The sequence below is a fragment of the Geotrypetes seraphini genome, chromosome 14 (assembly GCF_902459505.1).
Source record: "Geotrypetes seraphini chromosome 14, aGeoSer1.1, whole genome shotgun sequence".
Lineage (NCBI taxonomy): Eukaryota > Metazoa > Chordata > Amphibia > Gymnophiona > Dermophiidae > Geotrypetes > Geotrypetes seraphini.
In genome coordinates this window covers 43,768,739-43,792,238 of record NC_047097.1, presented here as the reverse complement: position 1 = coordinate 43,792,238, position 23,500 = coordinate 43,768,739, and the positions used below count along the sequence as shown (strand labels likewise).

The following is a 23,500-nucleotide window of genomic DNA, read 5'->3' as shown; positions in this document are numbered from 1 at the left end:
ATTGAGATTAGTCTTGCCCTTTTCCATTCTGGAGTAGAAAGAACTGGATATTGACCACATGGGACTATGGTTCATCAGCACTAGTTGTGGAACTCCAAACTTCTAGGGCAGTGAATCGCAAACTGTGTGCCGTAGTGAGATTCCGGGTGTGCTGCCAGGGATTGAAGGACACATGATGTATACCAAGTGTCACTTCTGGTGATGGCGCCTCTCGTCCTCTCTGTCCCCACATGAACCTCATCTTGTTTTCCCTGGGTTCAGGGCTGTGTCTGGAGGGCCTCCGAGCATGCGCGGACATCGACATGGTTGACATTGTGCGCATGCTCGGAGATCCTCCAGACAGGGCCCTGAGCTCAGGGAAAATGAGATGAGGTTTGTGTGGGGCAGGGCTGGGAGCAGGGCCGGATTTAGATGAAAAGAGGCCCTAGGCTATTCCACTTATGAGGCCCTTTCACCTTCCATTTTTAAGTTTGTAAATTACATGAGAAATAATAAAATACATCATTACTGTGATATATATCAATATGTTAAATGAAACATGTTGTTATTGGTACTAACCTTTATAAAAAATGTGACACGGATAATAAATAAAAAAAAGTCGAGAACACTTATTTGGACATTTATTCTCAGCACCATATATAGTACTTGTAACAATAACTAATCAAACATAACATACAACATTGCCCCTTCCTATGTCCATAGTGCCCCCAGTGCGTCCTTCCTCACCTCACCCCCCCTCCGATGCCCGCCTGCCTCCCATACCCCTTCCATTGAATACCCCCCATGCCATCCTGCCTGCCTGCTTGCCTTACATTAAACCCCCCCACCCCCTTCCGATGCCAGCCTGCCTGCCTTCTATCCCCCTTCCACTGAAACCCCCCCCCCCGATGCCAGTCTGGGCCGCCCTGTCCTGACGGATCCACGTTTTGCCTTTCTCCCCATGGGGCTGGGCTTTACCCAGCTGCTTCCGGACTGACGTCTTTCCCTCCCCGATCCTCCTCCCAGGGCGAGAAAAAGAAAGGGAGAAGCTGAGTCGGCGCCCCGTTGCGGCCGGAGCCGGTTCCGATCCCGAAGCATAGAATTTCTCCTTATTTTCGGTTCAGTATTTTAGTGTTCACTGTTTTTAGAATAGTGTAATTTTAATTTTGCTAACAATTTGAATGTAGGCCCCTCTTGATCTTGAGGCCCTAGGCTGAAGCTTAGTTAGCCTATAAGAAAATCCGGCCCTGGCTGGGAGTGGAGTAGAGTGGGGTTGTGGATGTGCCACAGAAAAACATTTGCTCCGTTAGTGTGCTGGAGCAAAAAGAAGTTTGCAGGACACTGTTCTAGGGGTACAATATTTATTTTGGTACACCGACAAATAAGTGCAGGACAATGGCGCCCCGTCAATTGCACTAGTGTTAGGGTAAGGTTTAGATGAGGATTAAATCCTCATTGACGGGGCGCGATTGTCCTGCTCGCATTTGTCGGGCCACGTTTAATTCAGGGCTTCCCAGAACTATTATGTTTACAGCACTTCCAGCCAAGTTATTCAAGATATCCACAAGGAATATGCCTGAGCCAAATGGGTGTCCCATTACTAGGTTTCCAAGGTAGTGTGTGCAAATTTATCTCATGCATATTCATCAACAATATCCTGAAACATTGACTGGCTGTACGGTTGCTAGATTGCATTTGCTGAACAAGTTCTTAACCAAATGACAAGATAACTAACAGGACAATCCTATAAACAGACATCTAGAAATATGCACCATTAGGGTTGTCCAAAAAAAATCTAAATTTGGGAAAACTGTGTTAATTAAAATTTTTCCCATGAATTTTATTGTGCTTGATCAGAAAATAAATAATTTTTTTTTAAAGCCCATCCTGGGGTCCCTGAAAGCCACTGATTACATAAAGCTCCTTTTTTCTTAAACTTTGCTATTGTTTTTATTTAATGGAACAAATTTATTGGTATCATAACTATAACTTTTATGTTTTCACACTCAGTAATGATACATTGATAAAAAGACATTTTACACCAAGTCTGTTTTATTGGGAACCCCCCCCCCCCGCCCAATAAATCAGTACAGAAATAAAAGTAGTGTCTCCAATATGCTTATTATAACAAGCGGGATCTGATTCCTTAGAACCCCAGTGTTACAACCACAAAAGAATAAGAAAACATTCTGCTGTCATCAAATAATGATTAAAAGACATTTTATGCAAAAAAAATCTAGAAGTATTTTATTAAATGAACCTTCAATATTTATTTAATTTTCTATACTGTTCTCCCAGGGGAGCTCAGAATGGTTTCCATGAATTTATTCAGGTACTCAAGTATTTCTCCCTGTCTGTCCCAGCAGGCTCAAGATCTGTCTAATGTACCTGGGGCAATGGGGGATTAAATGACTTGCCCAGGGTCACAAGGAGCAGTGTGGGTACTTTGAACCCACAACCTGAGGGTGCTGAGGCTGTAGCTTTAACCATTGCACCATACTATCCTCCTAATATCTGCATTTTATTGTGGATAATAAGAGAAATTTAACATACTTTGATGATAGCTAAACACATACATTTTGGTGTAATCACCTTCCAATGGCATTCCAAACACTCAAGCATTCAATATCGAGAGAGTCAATATAAAGCCTGTGATGCTGTTTAACTCCTTGCAACAAGGCCTCATGTTGCACTCTGTGCACTCAGCTTAAGCAAAACAGAGCTTTATGTAATCAGTGGCTTGGAGGGACCCCAGAATGGGCTTAAAAATTTTTTTAAAAATTATTTTCTGATGAACCACAACAAAATTTATGGGAAAAACTTCAATCCGCACAGTTTTCCAACTTTAGGTTTTGATAGAAAATCCTAGCGCACCATTTGTACACATCATTGACCCCCAGTACCGTATTTTCACGTAGATAACGCGCACCCGTGTAAAACGCGCACACGGGTATAGTGCGCGGAAAACACAAAATTATGTACAGAAATTTTTGTATACCGCGCACACCCGTATACCGCGCATGCTGCCCGACTCTCCAGTACGTGATCACACCTAAATTTTGGTTCTCCAAAATGGGTTTGAGCTAATAGTCTATGATAACTTAGGCATATTCAAATTCTGATATAGAATTGGCACCTACATCTTGGCGTCAAATTATTCACATATGCTTTGTTTTGCTTTAATTTTAGTACATTATTTGTAATGCATAAGCTTTCAACAAATGAAGAACAAATCACATTGATTTTAAAATTCTTTCCACTACTAGAAAAAGTATTTATATTCACTATTCAAACACAGTTATCATTTTCTCTATGGTGCCGGAATTGACTATAGTGTAGCAATGCCTCTTATCTGCAAAGTAGCTTCTGTCAGGCAGCAACAGAGCAACATCAGATAAATGTTTCTGTTATGGTTATCAGAACAAATGTAATCGGTATTACTGTACTTAAAGTAATCACTTCCTAAGACATTATAAAGCCCCAACACTTGCTATGTTTAGATTTTTTTTTTTTTCCAAACTTTTATACAAAGCTAGATTGTGACTTTAAAGTAGCATTTTTCTCCTCTACACTATTATTGTGAAGGTTGCTAAATTCCCCCTTTCCAATCATTTTATCATCTGAAGCCAAGTAATGCTCCTTTGAATGGCAGCAAGACACAATTTTGGCACTGTCTAAGTCTCCAGAGACCCCAAGAAAGAGAAATGCTATTAACTCGTTTTTTTGTGTGTCAGTATTGGACAGATTACTACTTACAATGGAATATGTCTGAATACCCTGGAGTGAAAAATGTTCGGTTTCCAGATGGACAGATTTGGAAACCAGATATTCTTCTGTACAACAGGTACGTGTCTTGTGTAATGAATGGTTTATAATGCCCAGCAGATATCTGGATACTGGAAATTATTGTTGAGTTTATCAAAAGCAACAGAACGTTTCTGAAGGTCTGGGAAACAACTGCTCGTATAGATTGGATTTCAGACTTACATCAGGATGAAGACATTACATAGGAGATTTTACATTACCTTGCAGTACAGAGAGGTAACGCATGTGTTAGTGAATTCTGAATTATCTGTATGTTTTGTGGTATGGAAGACAGAGGAAGGATGGGAGTGGGAACCTATGTAATATACAAGATTCAAAATTCATGACACTTGATCCTGAAGTCTACTGACTTATTTTTTTTCTAACCTGAGTCTCTGATTGCAATTTCAATTGAGGATTATTGATGGCAGTTCATATTTAAAAAACAGAGGTGTGGATATTTGCAATGATTTAACCAGGCAAGAGATGCTTCTGTCTGGTTAAATTGCTGTGGACTGGCCATCCCCGGATTTCCTTGTTAAGTGCTGTTGAAAATCCAGTGCAACCACCACAGCACTATCTGTTTGGCACAAGGGCAGTCCAGGAGTGGTCAATGGATGGAATTAGGGTGCCACTGGGATAATTTACCCGATTAGCAGCTAGAAATGTGGATAGAGTAGATTATACAGTATATATTCTAAATAAATAAAATAGAAAAATATTCAAGGCACTTATGTGGTAATTCTCAAGAGATCACCTCAACTTATGTGTTGATGCGCTCTAAGACCCTGATTCTATAAATGGCACCTGACTTGTAGGCGCTGTTAAGCTCAGTTGTGAATCATCTGCTAGGTACCATTTAGGTTCAAACAATTTTTATTGATGCAAACAACAAGAACACAGTAGCATGGCACCCCGAAGGTGCACAATACCAAACAAATATGCATCATATAAATAGTATAACATACAAGGACAAAACAAGAGGAATATAAACAAACTCCTCCCCCCCTCCCCCGCACACACCACTGAGAGCGTGCAGTGCCCTGGACTCTGATGAGCCCTGAGGAAGCCACACCACTCCCCCCCCCCCACTGAATCCCCTGTACCCTGTCCATAGCAAAAGCCCAGAACCTACCCATACCCCTCAATCCCACCCCAACCCCCCCAATCTCCCAAAGGTACTCCCCACCAATACTCATCAGTACTCTCCCAGCCCAACTTTCCGAGCATCTACTTTAGGACACCCATCTCAATACCGTGCTACGGCGGTGCTTCAGTAGGCTTTGAAACCTTAGGCATACTCCCATTTAGGCCAGGATTTTCTTGGCCTAAATGAGTGCACCTAAGTCAAACTACACCCCAAATCCGCCCAGAATCCACCCCAAACCAAGCCTACTTTCTGGTAGGCGCTTTGGTGTACATGCCAGGTTTAAAGTGATAGATACCTACCTAGTTAGGCACGTACCAGTTAATTAATTTTATAAAATCATTTAAATTGTTTTTTTAATGGGTTTTCAATCAATGGTACCGATTGTGCTATTTATGAAACTTCAGGCGCTGTTTATAGAATCAGGGTCTAAGTGCAGATTCTACAGTATAATGACAGTTGCCTATAAGTCTACATTTATGTGTTTAAAACTATAGGCACGAGTGCTTACAAATTATGGAAATGCGCACATCTAACTGAAGGCAGCTTAGCATGTAAATACTAGTATTCTTTAAACTTGGGGCATGAACCTGGGAGGAGAATGGGTGAATCCCTGGTGGCACACCCGGAATCTCTTCACGGCGCACTACTGTGCCATAGCACACAGTTTGTGATACACTGTGTTAGCTTATATCTGGTTTTAGATGTGAATAAATTTAGAGTTCCTTTTACAAAGTTGGGGTAGCAGATGCTGCTGCGGTAATCGCTCCAATGCCCATAGGGATTTATTGGGCGACAGAATGTTTGCCACACAGTAGCTACTACTGCAGCTTTGTAAAAGGAGGCGATATTTTTAGTTTTACGTTTTATTTAAATCACATTTATTAAAGTTTTAAATACAAATAACATTGAAAAAATGCAATAAAACAATATTTACAATAATATAATAAACAGAACCAATAAAAATATTCCCAATTTCCACCCCCCTTCCCATATCTGTTAGTACAAAAAAAAAAAAAAGAATTTTAATTCATGACATATTAATTAAAATACGACTACAGGTATGTAGTGTTAGTGTATCTAAATAAGTTAGTTTTACGTTTTAATTATTTTGTTCTATTGGAACTTGCTAAGTGCATTTATTGTAATTTTATTTTTATGATATAACATTGTATTGTGTGAAATTATTATTTGTTGTACCACTTTGAATTAGCTTTAGTTAAATAACTCCTTGTACAACAACCATAGCATGGTTTTTAGCGCCGGCCGCAGTGGTAATAGCTCCGACACTCATAGGAATTCTATGCTAAGGTTTGTAAAAAGGAGGGGGGATAAATGAATAGCATTTTCATATTTTGGTATCAGATAATAGGGGCAGGTAAAATGAATAGTAAACAGTTAAAAAAAAATCTTTTAAAAATATATTTATTAGAAAATAATTGACCTGCAGCTGTTACAATTTTGGACATAGTCGGATCTTTTATTTTTTAGGTGTTTGTAAAATGTAAAAAATAGGGGGCTAGTTTTAAGATGATCGGGGGTCCTTTGAGGGAACAAAAATTTTTGGTATTTTTGCAGATGTATTAATGCAAGATCCTTTTCTGGTTGATTCAAAAACATGCCTTTGTGTAGCTAAGAAATCAGCAGTAACAAAAGGCACAAAAATAAAGTAGATGATCCATAGCAGGACAGGAGAGGAGTGAAACTACACTAGGAGAAGTTGGGCTTCTCTAGTGCTTAAACCATAAGGATGTTTTGGTGCTCATTTTCAAAAGAGAAAAACATCAAAAAATGGCATAAAGGGGCAGACAGATGTTTTTCTCCCCAAACCCTTCCAATTTGCTATTTTTGGATCCTGTTTTTTAGACAGATTTCTATGCTGTTCGTCTGCAATTTTTCTAAATCTCAAGGGGGCATATAGGAGGCGTGGTGTGGGCAGAACTAGGGCAGACATATGACTTGGACATTTTTCTTCCCTTATGTTAGCTCAGTGTCCCACAAACTTTTTTTTTAGCCCTGGCACTTTATCAGAGCAAATGTTTTTCTGTGACACACAAGAGAGGACATGAGTCCCCGCCCCCACCCCCAGGCCTACCCCGCACGAACCTTGCTTCATCTTCCCTGAGCTTGGGCCACATTTAGATGTCGATGTGATGATGTTGCATGCATGAGCGCATGCGTGTGATGTCATTAGGTCATCACATCGACAACTTTGCATGCTTGAAGGCAATCCAGACATGACCCTAAGCTTGTTTAAATTTTTCTGTCGTTGCCTTGGCGTAGCCACTCAGATGAATGTTTTTTATGCTGATGATGTGGATGGTGGATGGTTAAGCCTGTTTAAGCTTACAGGTAACCTGAGGCTTTTTCGTCTAGAACAGGAGTGCCAAAGTCCCTCCTTGAGGGCCGCAATCCAGTTGGGTTTTCAGGATTTCCCTAATGAATATGCATGAGATCTATTAGCATACACTGAAAGCAGAACATGCAAATAGATCTCATGCATATTCATTGGGGAAATCCTGAAAACCCGACTGGATTGCGGCCCTCAAAGAGGGACTTTGATATCCCTGGTCTAGAGTGACAGCTCGGCATTATTGCTGTTTGGTGGAGAGTTGTGTTTTTGTTTAGTGTTATTGTTTCTTCCACTCCTGATTTTTTGATTTTATTTAGTTGGACATTTTTATGCCATAATCAAACATTTTAGAAAACGATCAAGACACAATTTGGATGTTTGGGGTTAGACCTGTTTTATTAATGAATAAGTGCCTAAAAGCTGCCCTAACTGAGCAGAGGGATGTAAACATGATCCCCCTCACACATTCCCCAGTGGTCAGTGACCCCCCTCCCACCACAAAGATGTGAAGGAAACATTATACACTTGTCTGTATGATAGCTTCAGATGTTCTGGGCAGTCCTAGCAGAGCAGCAAGCAGGTCTCTAGAGAGTCTAGTGGACACTGTAGTGAACCACAAAGATGGCGGACTATGGTTCCAAAATCCAAGTAAATCCCACCTGCAGGCTTAAGAACTGTTGGTGTGGTCAGTGGCGTAGCAAGGGTGAGAGGTGTCCCTTCCCTGCCCTCATCTCCCTCCTCCCCGCTCCTTCCCTGACACCCCTGCCATGCGCGTGCCCCTTCCCTTCCCCGTACCTCTAGTTGTTCCCCACCACAACCAACCAGTTCAATGTACTCCTCGCAACCACGTCCTCTCCCTCTCATGTTACTTCCTATATGCAGCAGCTGGAAGTGATATCAGCGGGAGCCGATGCAGTCGCGAGGAGCATGTTGAAGTTGTTACTCATGGTGGTGAACTAGAGGTACGGGGGAAGGGAAGAGGGGCACTCATGAAGCGGGGAAGGAGTGGGAATAGGCATGGGGCTGAAAGGAGGAGGGGTGCTGGTGTTCCCACCACAATGGAGCCCAGGGCGGACCCCCCCCCCCTTACTATGACACTGGGTGTGGGGTTCAGTTGGGTCCAGTTGATTTTGGGTGGGATTTTGAGTGCTCACCATACGATGTAAGGGGGCTATGGTGAGCTGTGTACCTGGGCTTTTTTATGTGAAGTTCATTATAGTGCCTCCTAAGAGGATGTCAATATGGCCAGTCTGCTAAAACTGCAGGTCCTTCCTACATTCCAATGGCTTGTTTTATGTTGTTTTGTTTTGGACTTTCCTCCCCCCCCAAAAAAAAAATGGTCAAAAATAATAGACACACTTAGGGGAACACAACTAGAAATAGTCATTTTTGAAAAAACAAAGACATTTTGTTGTTTTGAAAATGGTCATGTTCTCTGCCAGATTTTTGGATGCACTTCCAAAAATGTCTAAACTCAAATATAGACATCATATTGAAAGTGCCCTTCTCTATCAGTTAAAAATCTAAAATCAGAATCCCTAAAATGATCAGTACAATTATGTTCTCGTTCCAGTGCAGATGACCGGTTTGATGCTTCATTTCACACCAATGTTCTAGTGAATTCCTCTGGCTACTGTGAATATTTACCACCAGGTATGGTTGCTTTTGAGTTCTGGCAAATGTACAATGGAAAGACTTTTGGTAGCTGCCATGCTCTTCTTCCCTTCCCTTTCATTTTTATTTATTTGGAATTAGTTTTTTCTTCTCTATGTTATATAGGTATCAATATGCAATATAAAAAATGTGGAACTACATTAACACAGTACTATAATAAGCAATAATGAGTCACTGGAGTTGTTGAACTAAAGTCGGGCACATCCAGTTATAGAATAGTGTCAGTTATGCATGCAACATAATTGGCTAATTTAATTGGTGTTAACAAGCATTCATTTTTGCACTAAATTGCTGCGCATTAGTTCTAGCCATGTAGTGCGGGTTTAGCACACGCGGGGCAATTCTGTGTGCGCTAAAAATGCTATCGCAGCTTAGTAAAAGGAGCCCTAATTAGCAGTTTTACCCATAACTGACTTGCGCCCCTGTTCTGTAAACTGCAATGTAGTTAATGCACGATAAGTATATTATCTCCGCATTAACTGTATGGGTAGATGTGGGATACATCAACAACATTTATTGCACAGGCTTCGCAGTTGCCATGTAATAAGCACAGATTTTTACCAAAAGGACCTCATATATTGTAAGTCCTCTGGGGACAGAGAAATGCCTAGTGTAAGTGGATGCAACTCATCTTGAGCTACTAATATCTCATATATGCAACCCTCCTGTAAATCGCCTATACCTAGAAATGGCCCAGAAGTGATCATACAGCATTCCTAAACTATGGAACCAATTTCCCCCTGCCATCAGGGCAATTGACAATCTCCTGCCCTTCCGAAAGGCAGTGAAGACACTACTGTTCACGAACCAGCATGCTCCTGGCCTCAAACTATAACTGACCAAGACAAGGCGCACCTGAGACTTTTTATCAACACTACTTGTTCTCCTTTCTGCCATAGACATGCTGAAACCATTTTTTGATTCACTGTAGCTTATGTGTTCTCCTAGCACGTGTGTTGTTAATATCAGTGTACAATCTATAAACAAGTATCCCAAGTGGTAGTAAATAATAAATGGAAACAAGCTAGCATACCACTATAACCATGAAGTGCATCACACTCTTCTATCACGGTCTCAGAACCAGCAGCCACAGAACCAGCACAACCTTAGAGAAGGATGGAACCGTTTAGAGAGGCCAACACCTAGAGCCAGGAGAAGCACTGCACAACATAAAACACAGAATTGAATGCCGCAGTGCTGGCCCTGAAGCAGCGGACAAACAGTGAGTCCGCGAAACGCTTGTGCAATACTGGCTTGTGCAACTATTTGAGCACTGCTGAAAAAAACATATCCAGAGACAAGCGCCGTTTAAAGATAAGTAGCTTGTCATTTTTTCAAATCCTTAATAGTGCATACAAAGTGGGCAAATTTGCACTGATAGTGAGGTTTTCTATAAATTGAATTAAAATAAAATGAACTAAATAAAATGAACTAAAAGTATATATATTTTTAAAAAAGTTTTCTACAATAAATATTTTAAGATTAAATTATTAAAGTTTATATGTTTTAAAACCTAAGCGGTCAATGATTGGAGCAGGGAGCTAAAGTACTACGCTGATCACTCGAGTTTGTGATATAAATACCTTGCGTAGGCTCCAGTTCTGAGACCGTGATAGAAGAGTTTGATGCACTTCATGGTTATAGTGGTATGCTAGCTTGTTTCCTGTTGTTAATATCAGTCTTAAATTCTCTGTACCTTATGTCTTGTGGAACCTGATGACTACTGTGTACATATCCTTGTAACCCATTCTGGGCTCCTGGGAAGGACGGGCTATAAAATTAACTAAATAAATAACCCCCACCCCTTTTACAAAAGCGTAGCGTGATTTTTAGCACTGGCCGCGATGGTAACAGCTCTGACACTATGAGCTTTGGAGTCACAAAAGGCACAATTCTATGAATTCTATGAGCTTTGGAGCTGTTACCTCCGCTGCCGGCACTAAAAAAACACGCTACAGTTTTGTAAAAGGGGGGGGGGGGTAAATAAATAAATTTAATTTCAAAAATTGCTTCCTGTTTTATAGAAGTAGAATGAAGTATACAGCAGAACTCTGCCCTAGTCCCTCACCCTATTAATCCTTCCCTTAGACAGGAGAGACCGAGAGGCAGCAGCGGGCGGGGAGCCCTGTGTGGGAAGGAAGACTGTGCTGTGATAGTTGCTGGTGGAAGTCAGCATGGGGGTAATTCTCTAAAGATTGCTTAAAGTTAGTCACCTAAACTGTGTGCACTACGGGGTAAATCCAATAAATGGTGACTTAAAAATTGGAACTGAAAAAATGCTCAGCGCTATTCTATAAATGGAGCTTAGAGTTAGACACACTTTATGGAATAATGCTTAAGCCTGGGAATTGTGCCTGACCTTAGGGCTGTCCATTTGCACCGACTGATATGTGGTGCAAATCCTCATGCCTAAATTAGGCATGAGTCCCCCTTAGTCTGCAATTGTGCCTGGAATTCTAGGAATGTCCCTGATTGGCCTAGGACCCTCTCATTTCCTCACCCTCTTTGTGGACACTCATGTAAAATTTAGGCGTGGATTCTGCACCTAAATTTAGATGCTTAACTTTTAATTAAATCCAGTTAGCGCTACTAATTGCTTGCAACTCAAAGCACTATTAATATAATTTATCCCTATGCATGGATGCTATAATGGCAACTATATCTGTAATTGCTATTATGTGAAGGTCAATTGAAAAGTTTCTGGCCTGACCAAGAAAGAGCAAGATTAGCATCAGAATTCTATAGCTGTCCAGTAGATGGCGTTGACAAACATCTACATCTAGATTTTCAAGTCAGTCTGATGTCTAGTTTTGTCTTGTCAGCCTTTTGAAATTAACTACTTCACTTTGTAAAAAATGGACAAAATTGAGTATTGCACCGTGATAAAATTCCTTCATTTGTAGGGAAAATCGCTGACAAAAATTAAAAATGATTTAGACACATATGGTGATGCATTTCCTTCATTTTCAATGGTGAAAGCATGGGCTACTGAGTTTAAACATGGCAGGATGTCCAAAAATAGTAACAACTGACAAAATGGTTGATAAAGTTCTCTGAATCATTATGGAAGATCACCAAATGGCTCTATATGAGATAGTAGAGGCTACTGGCATTTCATCAGAATGTGTACACACCATTCTCCACTAATATTTAGGCATGAGGAAGTTGAGTGCGCAATGGGTACTGCGTTTGCTAACTGTTGACCAAAAGGAGTTTGATTGGACATTTCAAAAACGTGTTTTGAGCATTTTAAGTGTAATGAGAATAACTTTTTGTGACATTTTGTGACTGTGGATGAGACTTGGGTTCATCACAATACTCCTGAGACAAAACAACAATCCAAACAATGGACTATAGGAGATGAACCAGCTCCAAAGAAAGTGAAAACGGCTCCATCGGCTGGAAAAGTGGGGCGATGGCCTTTTGGGATTTCCACGGGATAATTATTATTGACTCTCTGGAAAAAGGGAAAAAAGCATTAATGGAGAATACTATGTAGGCTTATTATATAGCCACACAAGCAGCAAAACTGGATTACAAACTATCCAATTTACTGATAACGACCCCAGACTACAAATCATTCAGAAAATAAATAAAAACCATGTTATTCAAGAAATCCTTGAAGACAAACTAACACCGCAAAATCAAGATGAAATACCCTCATTTGTCTAAGAAGATCTCTTCCACCAGGACAACGCACCAACTCACATATCAACAATTGCGATGGTGAAATTACATGAATTGTTGCTAAACTTACTTCCTCATCCATTGTACTCTCCAGATTTTGCTCTGTGTAACTTCTTTCTGTTACCGAACCTGAAAAAAATGGCTGTCTGGGAAGACATTTTTCTTCGGATTCTGCATTCACAGATGCTGTAAATAGCCATTTTTCCAGCTTAGACATTTCATATTTTACTGAACGCATGAACGGTCTCGAAAAACATTGGAGCAAATGTATTGAGTTAAAAGGAGACTTATGTTGAAAAATAAATGTAATTTTCTCCCATAAAATGAAACAGTGCCTAAACCATAGGTGCTTAGGAACGCGGCACTTAGTGCATGCCAATCTTAAGTTAGGCGCAGTTTATAGAATTGGGCCCTAAATGAATTGCATGCTAAGGTCATAGAATACCAAGTGCAGATACACACATAACTCCAAATTAATAGCACCAATTAACTCTTAATTATAGTAAAATTTTGATAATACCAATTATTGTTTAACAATTAAATTATACGCTTATTGGCAGTATTTTGCAACCTGTATGCACATTTTGACATGCTAAGCTTGAAAATAGTTGCACAAGATTATAAAATTAGGGGACAGGCGTTCAAGCAACAGCAGCAGCAAGTTTGAGCAGTTGTGCAGAGGTCTGAGCAGCAGCAATATGGGAGGGCCATTTGGCCCAATTCTGTAGCCAAGGGCAAATTCTGGGGGCTCTATTTATGGCAATGCATGCATGTATAAACACTATCTATGACTTTGGATGGTAGTACTATATATTAGAAACATGTTGAGGTTGCCAGTTTACTTTCTTCCAGGCATTTTCAAGAGCTCATGTTACATTGATGTGCGTTGGTTTCCATTTGACATTCAGAAGTGTGATTTAAAGTTTGGATCTTGGACTTATGATGGCTGGTCTTTGGATTTGCAAATGCAAGATGCAGTGCTATCCGGTTACATTTCCAATGGGGAATGGGATCTAGTAGGTAAGATCTTTGCATTTATTTTGCTAGTTCCGTATACCCAAATATCAGAATCCCTAATATTAACCAAGAAATTCCCAATGCAGACTCATGGGGTTGTATGTTGTTATACTGCCTAGATTTAGATACACTGTGTTTCAAAATAAGGTGTCTCCCCTCCACCCTTTTTAAAATCTCTGTAGCAAATAAGTGGCGGGGTATACAATAATAAAGTTTAGCTCACAAGTAGGCCTATGATAGAGCTATAAAATGATCATGTTACACCATGTCCTGCAAACATTTTAAAGCCGTGGCACACTAAACTCGAGGCTGTGGCTGGCGGGCAACCAGAAATGCACGGCCGTCAACACGATGACATCTGCACATGCGCGGAGGTCCTCCAGATGGGGCCCTGAGCCTGCAATTACTACACCAGTGAGGGGTGCTGGAGGAGGAGAGCTGCAGAGAGGTGGAGAGGTGCCGGTGCTGGCTGACTGCCCACAGGATGTGCCTCTCACTGCAAGAGGCACATCCTGTAAGCAGTAAGCCGGTGCCTCTCCTCTTTGCTGGCATTTCATGGCACCCCAGGAATCTCACCGCGGCACACAGTTTGCTATAGATTGATGCAACATATACAGTATGTGGCATGGTGTACTTCTTTCTTAGAATAATGGTCCTGATAAATCTGACTGGAAACAACTGCCACCTGGAATACTGCTTTATCAGAACTTCTTGAAAACATCTATTTAGTTCCAAGCTGTCACCTATTGTTTAGGTCGTCAGTTTAAATTATATGCTGATGATATTCGGGGGGAAAGGGGGAGGGGTTCTCTCAAGACTCCTTTTGAAGATGCCATTCAATGCTTGTTCATGTGCTTAAAATTAATTTATATCTGGTCAAGCTATTAAATTTAAACTGAACATGAAAAAAGCTCAAATTCTTTGGTTATCAGATAACCTTTCTGATGCTGTTGTTCCATCGAAACTAACTGTGGATGATATCAAAATCTCCATTGTCAGTGAAGTAAAGTATTTGGGAGTTTCAAGTTTATTAAGTTTCAAGTTTTATTAAAATTCAATAAAAAGCTAATCATAAATTCCACGCGTTTAACAAATAAAAAATTTAAATGAGGAACAATTAACATACTTTTTAGCGACACGACATTACTTACATGAAAACAACAGGATAGTAGGGAGAAATACAATTTTAAAAGAAAAGAGTACAATTAAGGTTAAAAACAAGGGAAATGGGAGGAATCGTATCAGGGAATTTGTCTTTAAGAGTGCAGATTAAGAGTACAATTATAATATTTTCTTTAAACTTAGTTAGGTAATCTTTCAGTCTTCATAATAATTGCCAATTTTAGATGTGTTGTGCCATCTTTTGCCACATCTCTTTTGGATTATTGTAATTCCTTATATGGGGGTGGGGTGGGATGCTGAAAAGTTCTCAGCCCAACCAGGATAAAAATGGTATGAATATGATTGAATCAATGATCTGAAAACAATGTCAAAAACATAGAATTTCATTTCTGCAAATTGGCACTTAACAAAATAAGATAACTCTTTTCAACTATAGTGGCAAAATAATGCTCAGAATTTAGGAAGTTGGTTAGTTGGGCTGAGAACTTTCCAGTAGAGAATGGTCCCATGGTAACCCACAGTAAAACCGCAGGAACAGGTATAGTTGATATCTGTTCACCGCCAGCACGGGAAGAAAGCTTTTCACTGCTCCGCAAAATGGTAAATGGCTTTGCTCCTGTAGGGAACCCAACCCACCACACCTCCCCAATATCCCCATCCCTCCCCCATTGCGAGTCCCGCAAGTTCAGTGAGTCCGGTGGCTCCAGGCCCTACCCCACGGTGCTCATGGGTCCGGCGGCTCCAGTACAACACCCTTGCTCGCGGGTCTGGCGGCTCCAGCCCACCCATCCTGCTGCCGGCACATACCTTGCATTGCGAGCCGTTCTCTACAGTATACAGCCTTGTGAGTTGTTTAAGAATATATCAACCAATAAGCATCATGCATTCAGCTGATACATTGTTATTGGATGCTCCATCTTTTAGAAATGTCAGACTTAACACTTACTGCGCCTCATTATTTCATATAGGGGGAAATCACTTCCAGCAGAAATTAGAAAAATAACTTCTGTTGTTCAGTTCAGAAAATGGTTGATGGCATATTTTTTAGTAGATGCCTTTGATACTTGAATAAGTTGATGTCTCATATAACTTACAGCAGAATTCAGACAAATTACTCCTATTGTGTAGTTCAGGAAATGACAAGAGATATTTCTTTTGTAGAAACCTTTGGTATTTGATGAAGCTGGTGTTTCGTATAGTCAGTATGTCATGTGTTTTAGGTTGTTTTGATATTTGTTCGGCATTTGTTTTAATTATGTTGTTTATGTATTTTTTATTTTATTTATTTATTTATTTTTAGTATTTATATACCACTTATAGCCTAGTGAAACCCACCTAGAATTGTTGAAAAGAGCAGGATAGAAATGCTTTAAATACATACATGCACATCTAACACTCCCATGGGAGTGTTTCCTCTTTGCCCCACGATGCAGCACTCGGATCCCCTGAAGAAGCATGCTAGTGAAACAGGTCCTGTTGGGACACAAGATGAGTGCTGGTTTATTTCTGATTATAATTTTTATTGCATCACATGTTGATGTAATAATATATGGAGGCTTTTTTTTTGCCAATGAAAGATATTAGTCCTAAAAAGAGGTGGTAATATATATATAATGCTTCATAGCATTAACTCCTCTGGACTTCTGAGGCTTTTTCCCTCCATTATTATTGGGTAGTTTGAGATCTGTTTGTTATTTTCTTCAACAGGTGTACCAGGAAAGAGGAGTGAAAATTTCTATGATTGCTGTAAAGAGCCTTACTTGGATGTGACATTCACAGTGACTATAAGGCGTAGAACTCTATACTATGGACTCAACCTTCTCATCCCATGTGTGCTAATATCTGCACTTGCTTTATTAGTTTTCTTGCTTCCAGCAGACTCAGGAGAGAAGATCTCACTTGGTAATTATGCTATTTAAGATATGAAAGATAAATGTTAGGGTCCCCAGAAGATTTCAGGTAGTGCACAAAACACACCTCTGGCCACAAGAGCTTTATATTTCCATGGTAACTTGTTGGATCTGTGAGCAAATCATAGAGGGCTTTATTCAAAGGGATGACATTATCCACAAGCATGTTTCACACAGAGTTCACTGAGAATCTGCAGGTTTTTAGGATCCTGCACTGTAAGTGTTCATACTGTAAGACAGTGGGGCTCGTTTTCAAATCAGAAAGATGTCCAAAAATCAGCATAAAGTGGCACTTGGTGTCAGGTCAAAAGCGCGCCGGGACAAAGGCGCGCCCAGACAATTGAGCGCAGCGCGGAGGCATGCGCCGCACAAAATTACTGTTTTTAGGGCTCTGAAGGGGGGGTCGACGGGGGGACGGGGGGGAACCCCCCCACTTTACTTAATAGAGATTGCGCCGCATTGTGGGGGTGTTGTGGGAGGTTTGGGGGGTTGTAACCCCCACATTTTACTGAAAACTTCACTTTTTCCCCCAAACCCCCCATAACGCCGGCGTGATCTCTATTAAGTAAACTGGGGGGGGGGGCTCCCCAACAAAACCCCCTGTCGGATCCCAAAAAAACTGTAATTTTCTTCGGTGCGCGCCTCCGTCTTGCGCACAGTTGTCAGCGTGCACCTTTGTCTTTCGCAGGGTTGTCTATTAACCGTGGCACTTGAATGCTTTTCTCATCAAAATGTCTAAGTTTCTATTTTCGAAACAGACTTTCTAGATGTTCTGCTATATTTTTTGTCTGCAGTGCATCTAAATCTCAAGGGGGCATGTTGGAGGCAAATTAGGAGTGGGATTTGGGCAGAGTTTGGATGTTTTGTAGTGATAATTGAAGATTTTACAAAACCTCCATGGAGACAATTTGGACGTTTGGGGCTAGATTTGTTTTAAACACAAATAAGGGCCAAAAAAGTGCCCAAACTGAGCAGATGACCACTGGAAGGATGATGTCATGCCCCCCCCCAACACTTCCCCAGTGCTCACTGATCCCCCCCCCCTCCCAAAGACCTGCATGAAACAGTACATCTGTCTCTATGACAGCTGCAGATATTATGGCCAGTCCTTGTAAAGCTACAAGAAGGTTCCTGGAGTAGCCTGGTGGTCAGTTCAGTGGACTCCAGAGAAGGGGACCAAGGCCCAAATGCCACCCTAAATAGTTCACTTAGGGGGGAAAGTGTGAGCTCACCAAAACCCACTGTACCTACATATAAGTGACACTTGCAGGTATAAGGGTTGTTGGTGTGGTAAACAGGTGGGTACAAAAGGTTTTGGGGGAGTTTTGGAGAGCTTACCATATAATGTATGGGGGTTACTTTAGCTAGATTCTGACAGATAGGGTCGTTTTTTTCAAGTACTTAATTTCATTTTAGTTTGATACATTGTAAACCGCTTAGGTCAGTAAAATGCAGGAGCAGTATATCAAATCTTAAATAAACATAAACATGTGTACCTGGCAACTTTTATGCTTCAGTGGCATGCCTGTGTGGCCAGTGTAGTATATATGGCGACTTTGCCTACCTCCCTATAGCTTGGTTTTCAAAAATTTAATTTGGACATTTTATTTTCAAAAATGGCCCAAAAAGTTAGATGTCCTATGGACCAAAATGTTTAAGTAGGTCATTTTTGGAAAAAATAAAATAAAATAAGATGGACATCTTGTGGGTTTGAAAATAGTTGTTTTCTCCACCAATATTTGGACATTTTTCAGGAAACGTCCAAAGTCAGACTTAGACATCCTATCAAAAACGCCCCTCAGTGTGATCCAACCTCTGTATCATATCCAGCATTAACTCCAAGCACAGTATTATGCAATATTTGCAAATTAAACACGGCAATGCTGGAAACACCCCCAATGGTTGCCTCATTAAATTTGCAAGTGCTGAATGGCAAAATCCCACGTTAAGCCATGGTGACTGCAGATTTTGCTGTGGCTTAGTAAAAGGGAACTTAAGGTTGTAAACACTCAGGGAACGGCATGGGAGAATTCTTGCATGGGTAATTTGTTTATTTCTTTTCAAGATCTAGGTTAGAATGATCCATCAAGATAGTTGCCAATGACAACTGATACTATTGAAATGCCTGGAAAACAGTCCCCCATGATAAAATTACTAAAGTGAAATATTTGGAAATTTTTTTGCCATCTAGCTAAAATTACACAAAAGTGGATCTGCTCAGGTAAATGTTTGAACCCATGAAGAAGGAGTAACACTGAAATTAGTACTCATAAGTGGAGATAGTATAAGTAAACAAATTCAGGAGCAATAATAAAGACTTTGTGTTAGAAATCAAACTGAAAACAATAACTCCACAAGTTGTTTCTTCTATATTTTAATAACAGTGATACTTCGCACCATATGTGCTGAAAAATATGTAGTGCTCAGTCACCAACCAATTAGTGTCATAAAAATGCCAGCAATGGCTGTATAAAAGGGACCATCATAGCACATCACAGTCTCTTTTGTCGCCCTCATTTTACTCTTACTTTAGAAAAGATAAATCAAATAAGTAAAAAATACTTATCTGAAAGCAGTATAGACTTGCTGGAGGCGGAACGCCAACGACCATGCTGGACGAATTAAATAATCCAAACCAAGTGCTGTGCCTTGTGTAACCCCGCATTCTATAATCTACTGGCCAGAATGCGGGGTTACACAAGGCACAACACTTGGTTTGGATTATTTAATTCGTCCAGCATGGTTGTTGGCGTTCCGCCTTCAGCAAGTCTATACTGCTTTCAGATAAGTATTTTTTACTTATTTGATTTATCTTTTCTAAAGTAAGAGTAACAGGAGGGCGGCAAAAGGGACTGTGACGTGCTATGATGGTCCCTTTTATACAGCCATTGCTGGCATTTTTATGACACTAATTGGTTGGTGACTGAGCACTACATATAATTTTACACTGCTATATTTTTCAGCACGTATGGTGCGAAGTATCACTGTTGTTAAAATATAGAAGAAACAACTTGTGGAGATAGTATAAGAACATAAGAATTGCCGTACTGGGACAGACCGAAGGTCCATCAAGCCCAGTATCCTGTTTCCATCAGTGGCCAACCCAGGTCACAAGTACCTAGCTAGATCCCAAGTAGTAAACAGATTTTATACTGCTATAATAAGAATAAGCAGTGGATTTCAACAATGGCCTATGGGCTTCTCTTTTAGGAAAGTATCCAAGTTTTTTTAAACCCTGCTAAGCTAACTGATTTCACCACATTCTCCAACAACAAATTCCATAATTTAATTACATGTTGTGTGAAGAAATATTTTCTCTGGTTTGTTTTAAATCTACTACAGTACTTAGTAGCTTCATGTATGTAGAGAGAATGACATAAGAACATAAGCAATGCCTCTGCTGGATCAGACCTGAGATCCATCGTACCCAGCAGTCCGCTCACGCGGCGGCCCAACAGGTCCAGGACCTGTGCAGTAATCCTCTATCTATACCCCTCTATCCCCTTTTCCAGCAGGAAATTGTCCGATCCTTTCTTGAACCCCAGTACCGTACTCTGCCCTATTACGCTCTCTGGAAGCGCATTCCAGGTGTCCACCACACGTTGGGTAAAGAAGAACTTCCTAGCATTCGTTTTGAATCTGTCCCCTTTCAACTTTTCGGAATGCCCTCTTGTTCTTTTATTATTCAAAAGTTTGAAGAATCTGTCCCTCTCTACTCTCTCTATGCCCTTCATGATCTTGTAAGTCTCTATCATATCCCCTCCAAGTCTCCTCTTCTCCAGGGAAAAGAGACCCAGTTTCTCCAATCTCTCAGCGTATGAAAGGTTTTCCATCCCCTTTATCAGACGCATCGCTCTCCTCTGAACCCTCTCGAGTAACGCCATGTCCTTCTTAAGGTACGGCGACCAATATTGGATGCAGTACTCCAGATGCAGACGCACCATTGCCCAATACAATGGCAGGATAACTTCTTTCGTTCTGGTTGTAATACTAGACTAGATTATTAACCTTTATTCTGGCTACATAGAAACATGACGTCAGATAAAGGCCAAATGGCCCATCCAGTCTGCCTATCTGCAGAATCCACTATCTCCTCCTATCCCTAAGAGATCCCACTGCCTGTCCAACATTTTTTGAATTCAGACACAGTCTTTGTCTCCACCCTACCTCTACTGGGAGCTTATTCCATGCATCTACCACCCTTTCTGTAAAAAGGTATTGTGCTAGATTACTTCTGAGCCTATCACCTCTTAACTTCATCCTTTGCCCTCTTGTTCCATTTATGACACGTGGGTATTTAAACTTCTCTGTCATATCTCCTCTCTCCCGCTTTTCCGCCAAAGTATACATATTCAGATCTTTAAGTGTGTCTCCATATGCCATATGATGAAGACCACGCACCATTTTAGTAGCCTTCCTGTGGACCGACTCCATCCTTTTTTAATCTTTTTGAAGGTGCGGCCTCTAGAACTGTATATAATATTCTAAATGAAGTCTCACCAGAGTATTATACAGGGCATCAATACATTCTTTCCCCTACTAGCCATACCTCTCCCTGTGCACCTTCTAGCTTTCGCCGTCGCCTTCTCAACCTACCATCTCACATGGAGAGAGACAAACTGAGAAATTGGAGCACAGCCCAGAGAGATATGAGGTGGAACAAAACAATTCTAATGAGGCTCTCTGCACAAATTCTCACATGAATATGTTGACTACCCGAAGATTCAGGAATGATATGCCTGTTGCACTCGAATAGGAATTTTCAAGCACACTTTGATAAGTTGCCTATACATCATCAGCTCCAAAGAAAGCTAATTTTGGCATAATGCAATTACTATGGCAAGTATTAGCAGTAAATTATGAGAGACTGAGATCAAATATCACATATACTGACTTAGGGGTGAGATTCATCACTGTCCTGGTAAAACAAACCTTTGTGGAAACACTGTGCTGAAAAATACATGTAGAATAATTTTCTAACTTTCACAACAACACAAAGAAGTGTAAACGTCTGCAGAACTGGGACAAATACTTCTTTATTTCAAATGAAAGATCCAACACTCCCAATGTTTTGACTCTTGTCCTGCCTCAGGGGTATTTTTAATTATCATGCAATTTTCTTTTATGGAATTGCTCGTCCCAATTTCATATTAAACTGCTTCCAGCGACCGACGACAATGAATGCTCCCCGCAGTCTCTGTTTCCAAGTTTCCTTTATTTTTGATATACCATTTATCAAACAGGTATCTAAACGGTTAACAAAATAATTTTTTTTTTAAGTAATGTGGAGGGGCATAGACGAAAGTCCATTTTCGTCTATGTCGCAAGTCGTCCAAAGTTAAAAAGAGCCTAAGACACATTTTCGAAAATACGTCCAAATTTTTTTTTCGTTTTCGAAAATCGTCTAAGTATACATCCTGTCGATCTGATCGTCCAAGTCGCTAAATCATTCATCATTATACTACATTTTCTTCCAACTTTTTGTCCAAGTCAAAAACACTTAGAACAAGCCCTGTTAGACGTGGGAGGGGGGTCTGCAAAGTGATGGACTGAACACCCAAACATGACACCTAAATAGTGGGGTACCTTACAGGGCACTGCTGTGAACTTCACCAAAAGGATGCCATGTCTTCATCTCACTACAGCTCCCTTATAGGTCATGGTGAGCACCCCACAGTACCTCTAGAATCCCCTAGACCCACTTATCTACCACCCCAATAGCCCTTATGGCTGCAGGAGCCATTTATATGCCAGTACAAAAGGGTTTTAGGGGTGTATAAGAGAGTGCACATGTTTCAATATCAATGCAGTGATTACAGGGGCTTATGGCCATGGGTCTTCCTCTCCATGGGTCCCTAACCCACCCCCATGACGGCTTAAGACACCTCTGTGCAGCATGAGGCTTTCCTATGCCAGGCTGCCAGGTGATGATGTTCTGGAAACACAATTTTCAAGTTGTGATTAATATTTTTATGGGGGTGAGGGGTCAGTGATCACTGGGGTAGTGTGTGGGGGTCTGTGCTTATCTGGTCACTTTAGGTGGGTTTTTGTGACTTAGACCATGTTTTAAATGGTCTAAGTCACAACGTCCAAGTTCCATCAATCCTGTGCTGTATAATTTTCGGTTATACATGCAGTACGACTAAGTCTAAGCCTGCCCATGTCCCGCCCAAATCCCACCCTCGACACTCCTCTTGACACGCCCTGTTTAGCTATGGTCATTCAGTGGCACTATGAAGGCCTAGGTCGTTTATAAATACATCCAAAACCTGGTTTTATTATCGGCACTTGGACGTTTTTGACTGATGATCGTCCAAGTGCCGATTTAGGCCAGTTTTTGGTCGTTTTTCTCTTTCAATTATGAGCCCCTTAATATCTAAGGCTAAAAGGAGGGGAACATTTACACACTGATGTACATGAAATGAAAGGGAAATAGGGGAAGGGAAAATTATTAAATACATCAAGATAGAAAATAAAAATAAAAGGAGGTAAGTGGAAAAGGGAAATGCATTTGGATAGGGCTCACTTCAAAAGAAGCGTTTTGATTTACTAGAGAGGTTCTGCGAAAGAAAATGAATGATCAAAGATAGCATTGATTAAAGACTAAAGGCGTCTTTAAAAAGAAAGGTCTTGACTGAGTTTAGTTTTAAATTTTTCTAAACGAATGCTACTCAAAAAAACCAAAAACCTTTCACAATAGCATTAACATCCTATTCATATTCCATCCAAAGCTTTTTTATTATTATTGGAAATTTAAACTTTCTATCTCCCCCCCCTTTTACAAAACCATAGCACAGTGGTAACAAT

At 40.6% G+C, this 23,500-nt stretch overlaps 1 protein-coding gene across 11 annotated transcripts in view; it reads left to right on the top strand.

Moving 5' to 3' along the window:
- Positions 1-23,500, top strand: part of CHRNA7 (cholinergic receptor nicotinic alpha 7 subunit) — a 160,109-nt gene that overhangs the window by 122,588 nt on the left and 14,021 nt on the right. For 6 of the 11 annotated variants that reach the window (XM_033919625.1, XM_033919623.1, XM_033919621.1 and 3 more), the window contains 4 exons: positions 3,714-3,823; positions 8,862-8,936; positions 13,497-13,664; positions 16,491-16,685. In XM_033919625.1, the coding sequence (XP_033775516.1) occupies positions 3,769-3,823; positions 8,862-8,936; positions 13,497-13,664; positions 16,491-16,685 (493 nt within the window). In that variant the 5' untranslated portion in view covers positions 3,714-3,768. Of the gene's footprint in view, positions 1-3,713; positions 3,824-8,856; positions 8,937-13,496; positions 13,665-16,490; positions 16,686-23,500 lie in introns of all 11 variants that reach the window. The other 5 variants (XM_033919619.1, XM_033919618.1, XM_033919620.1 and 2 more) reach the window with 1 other exon arrangement.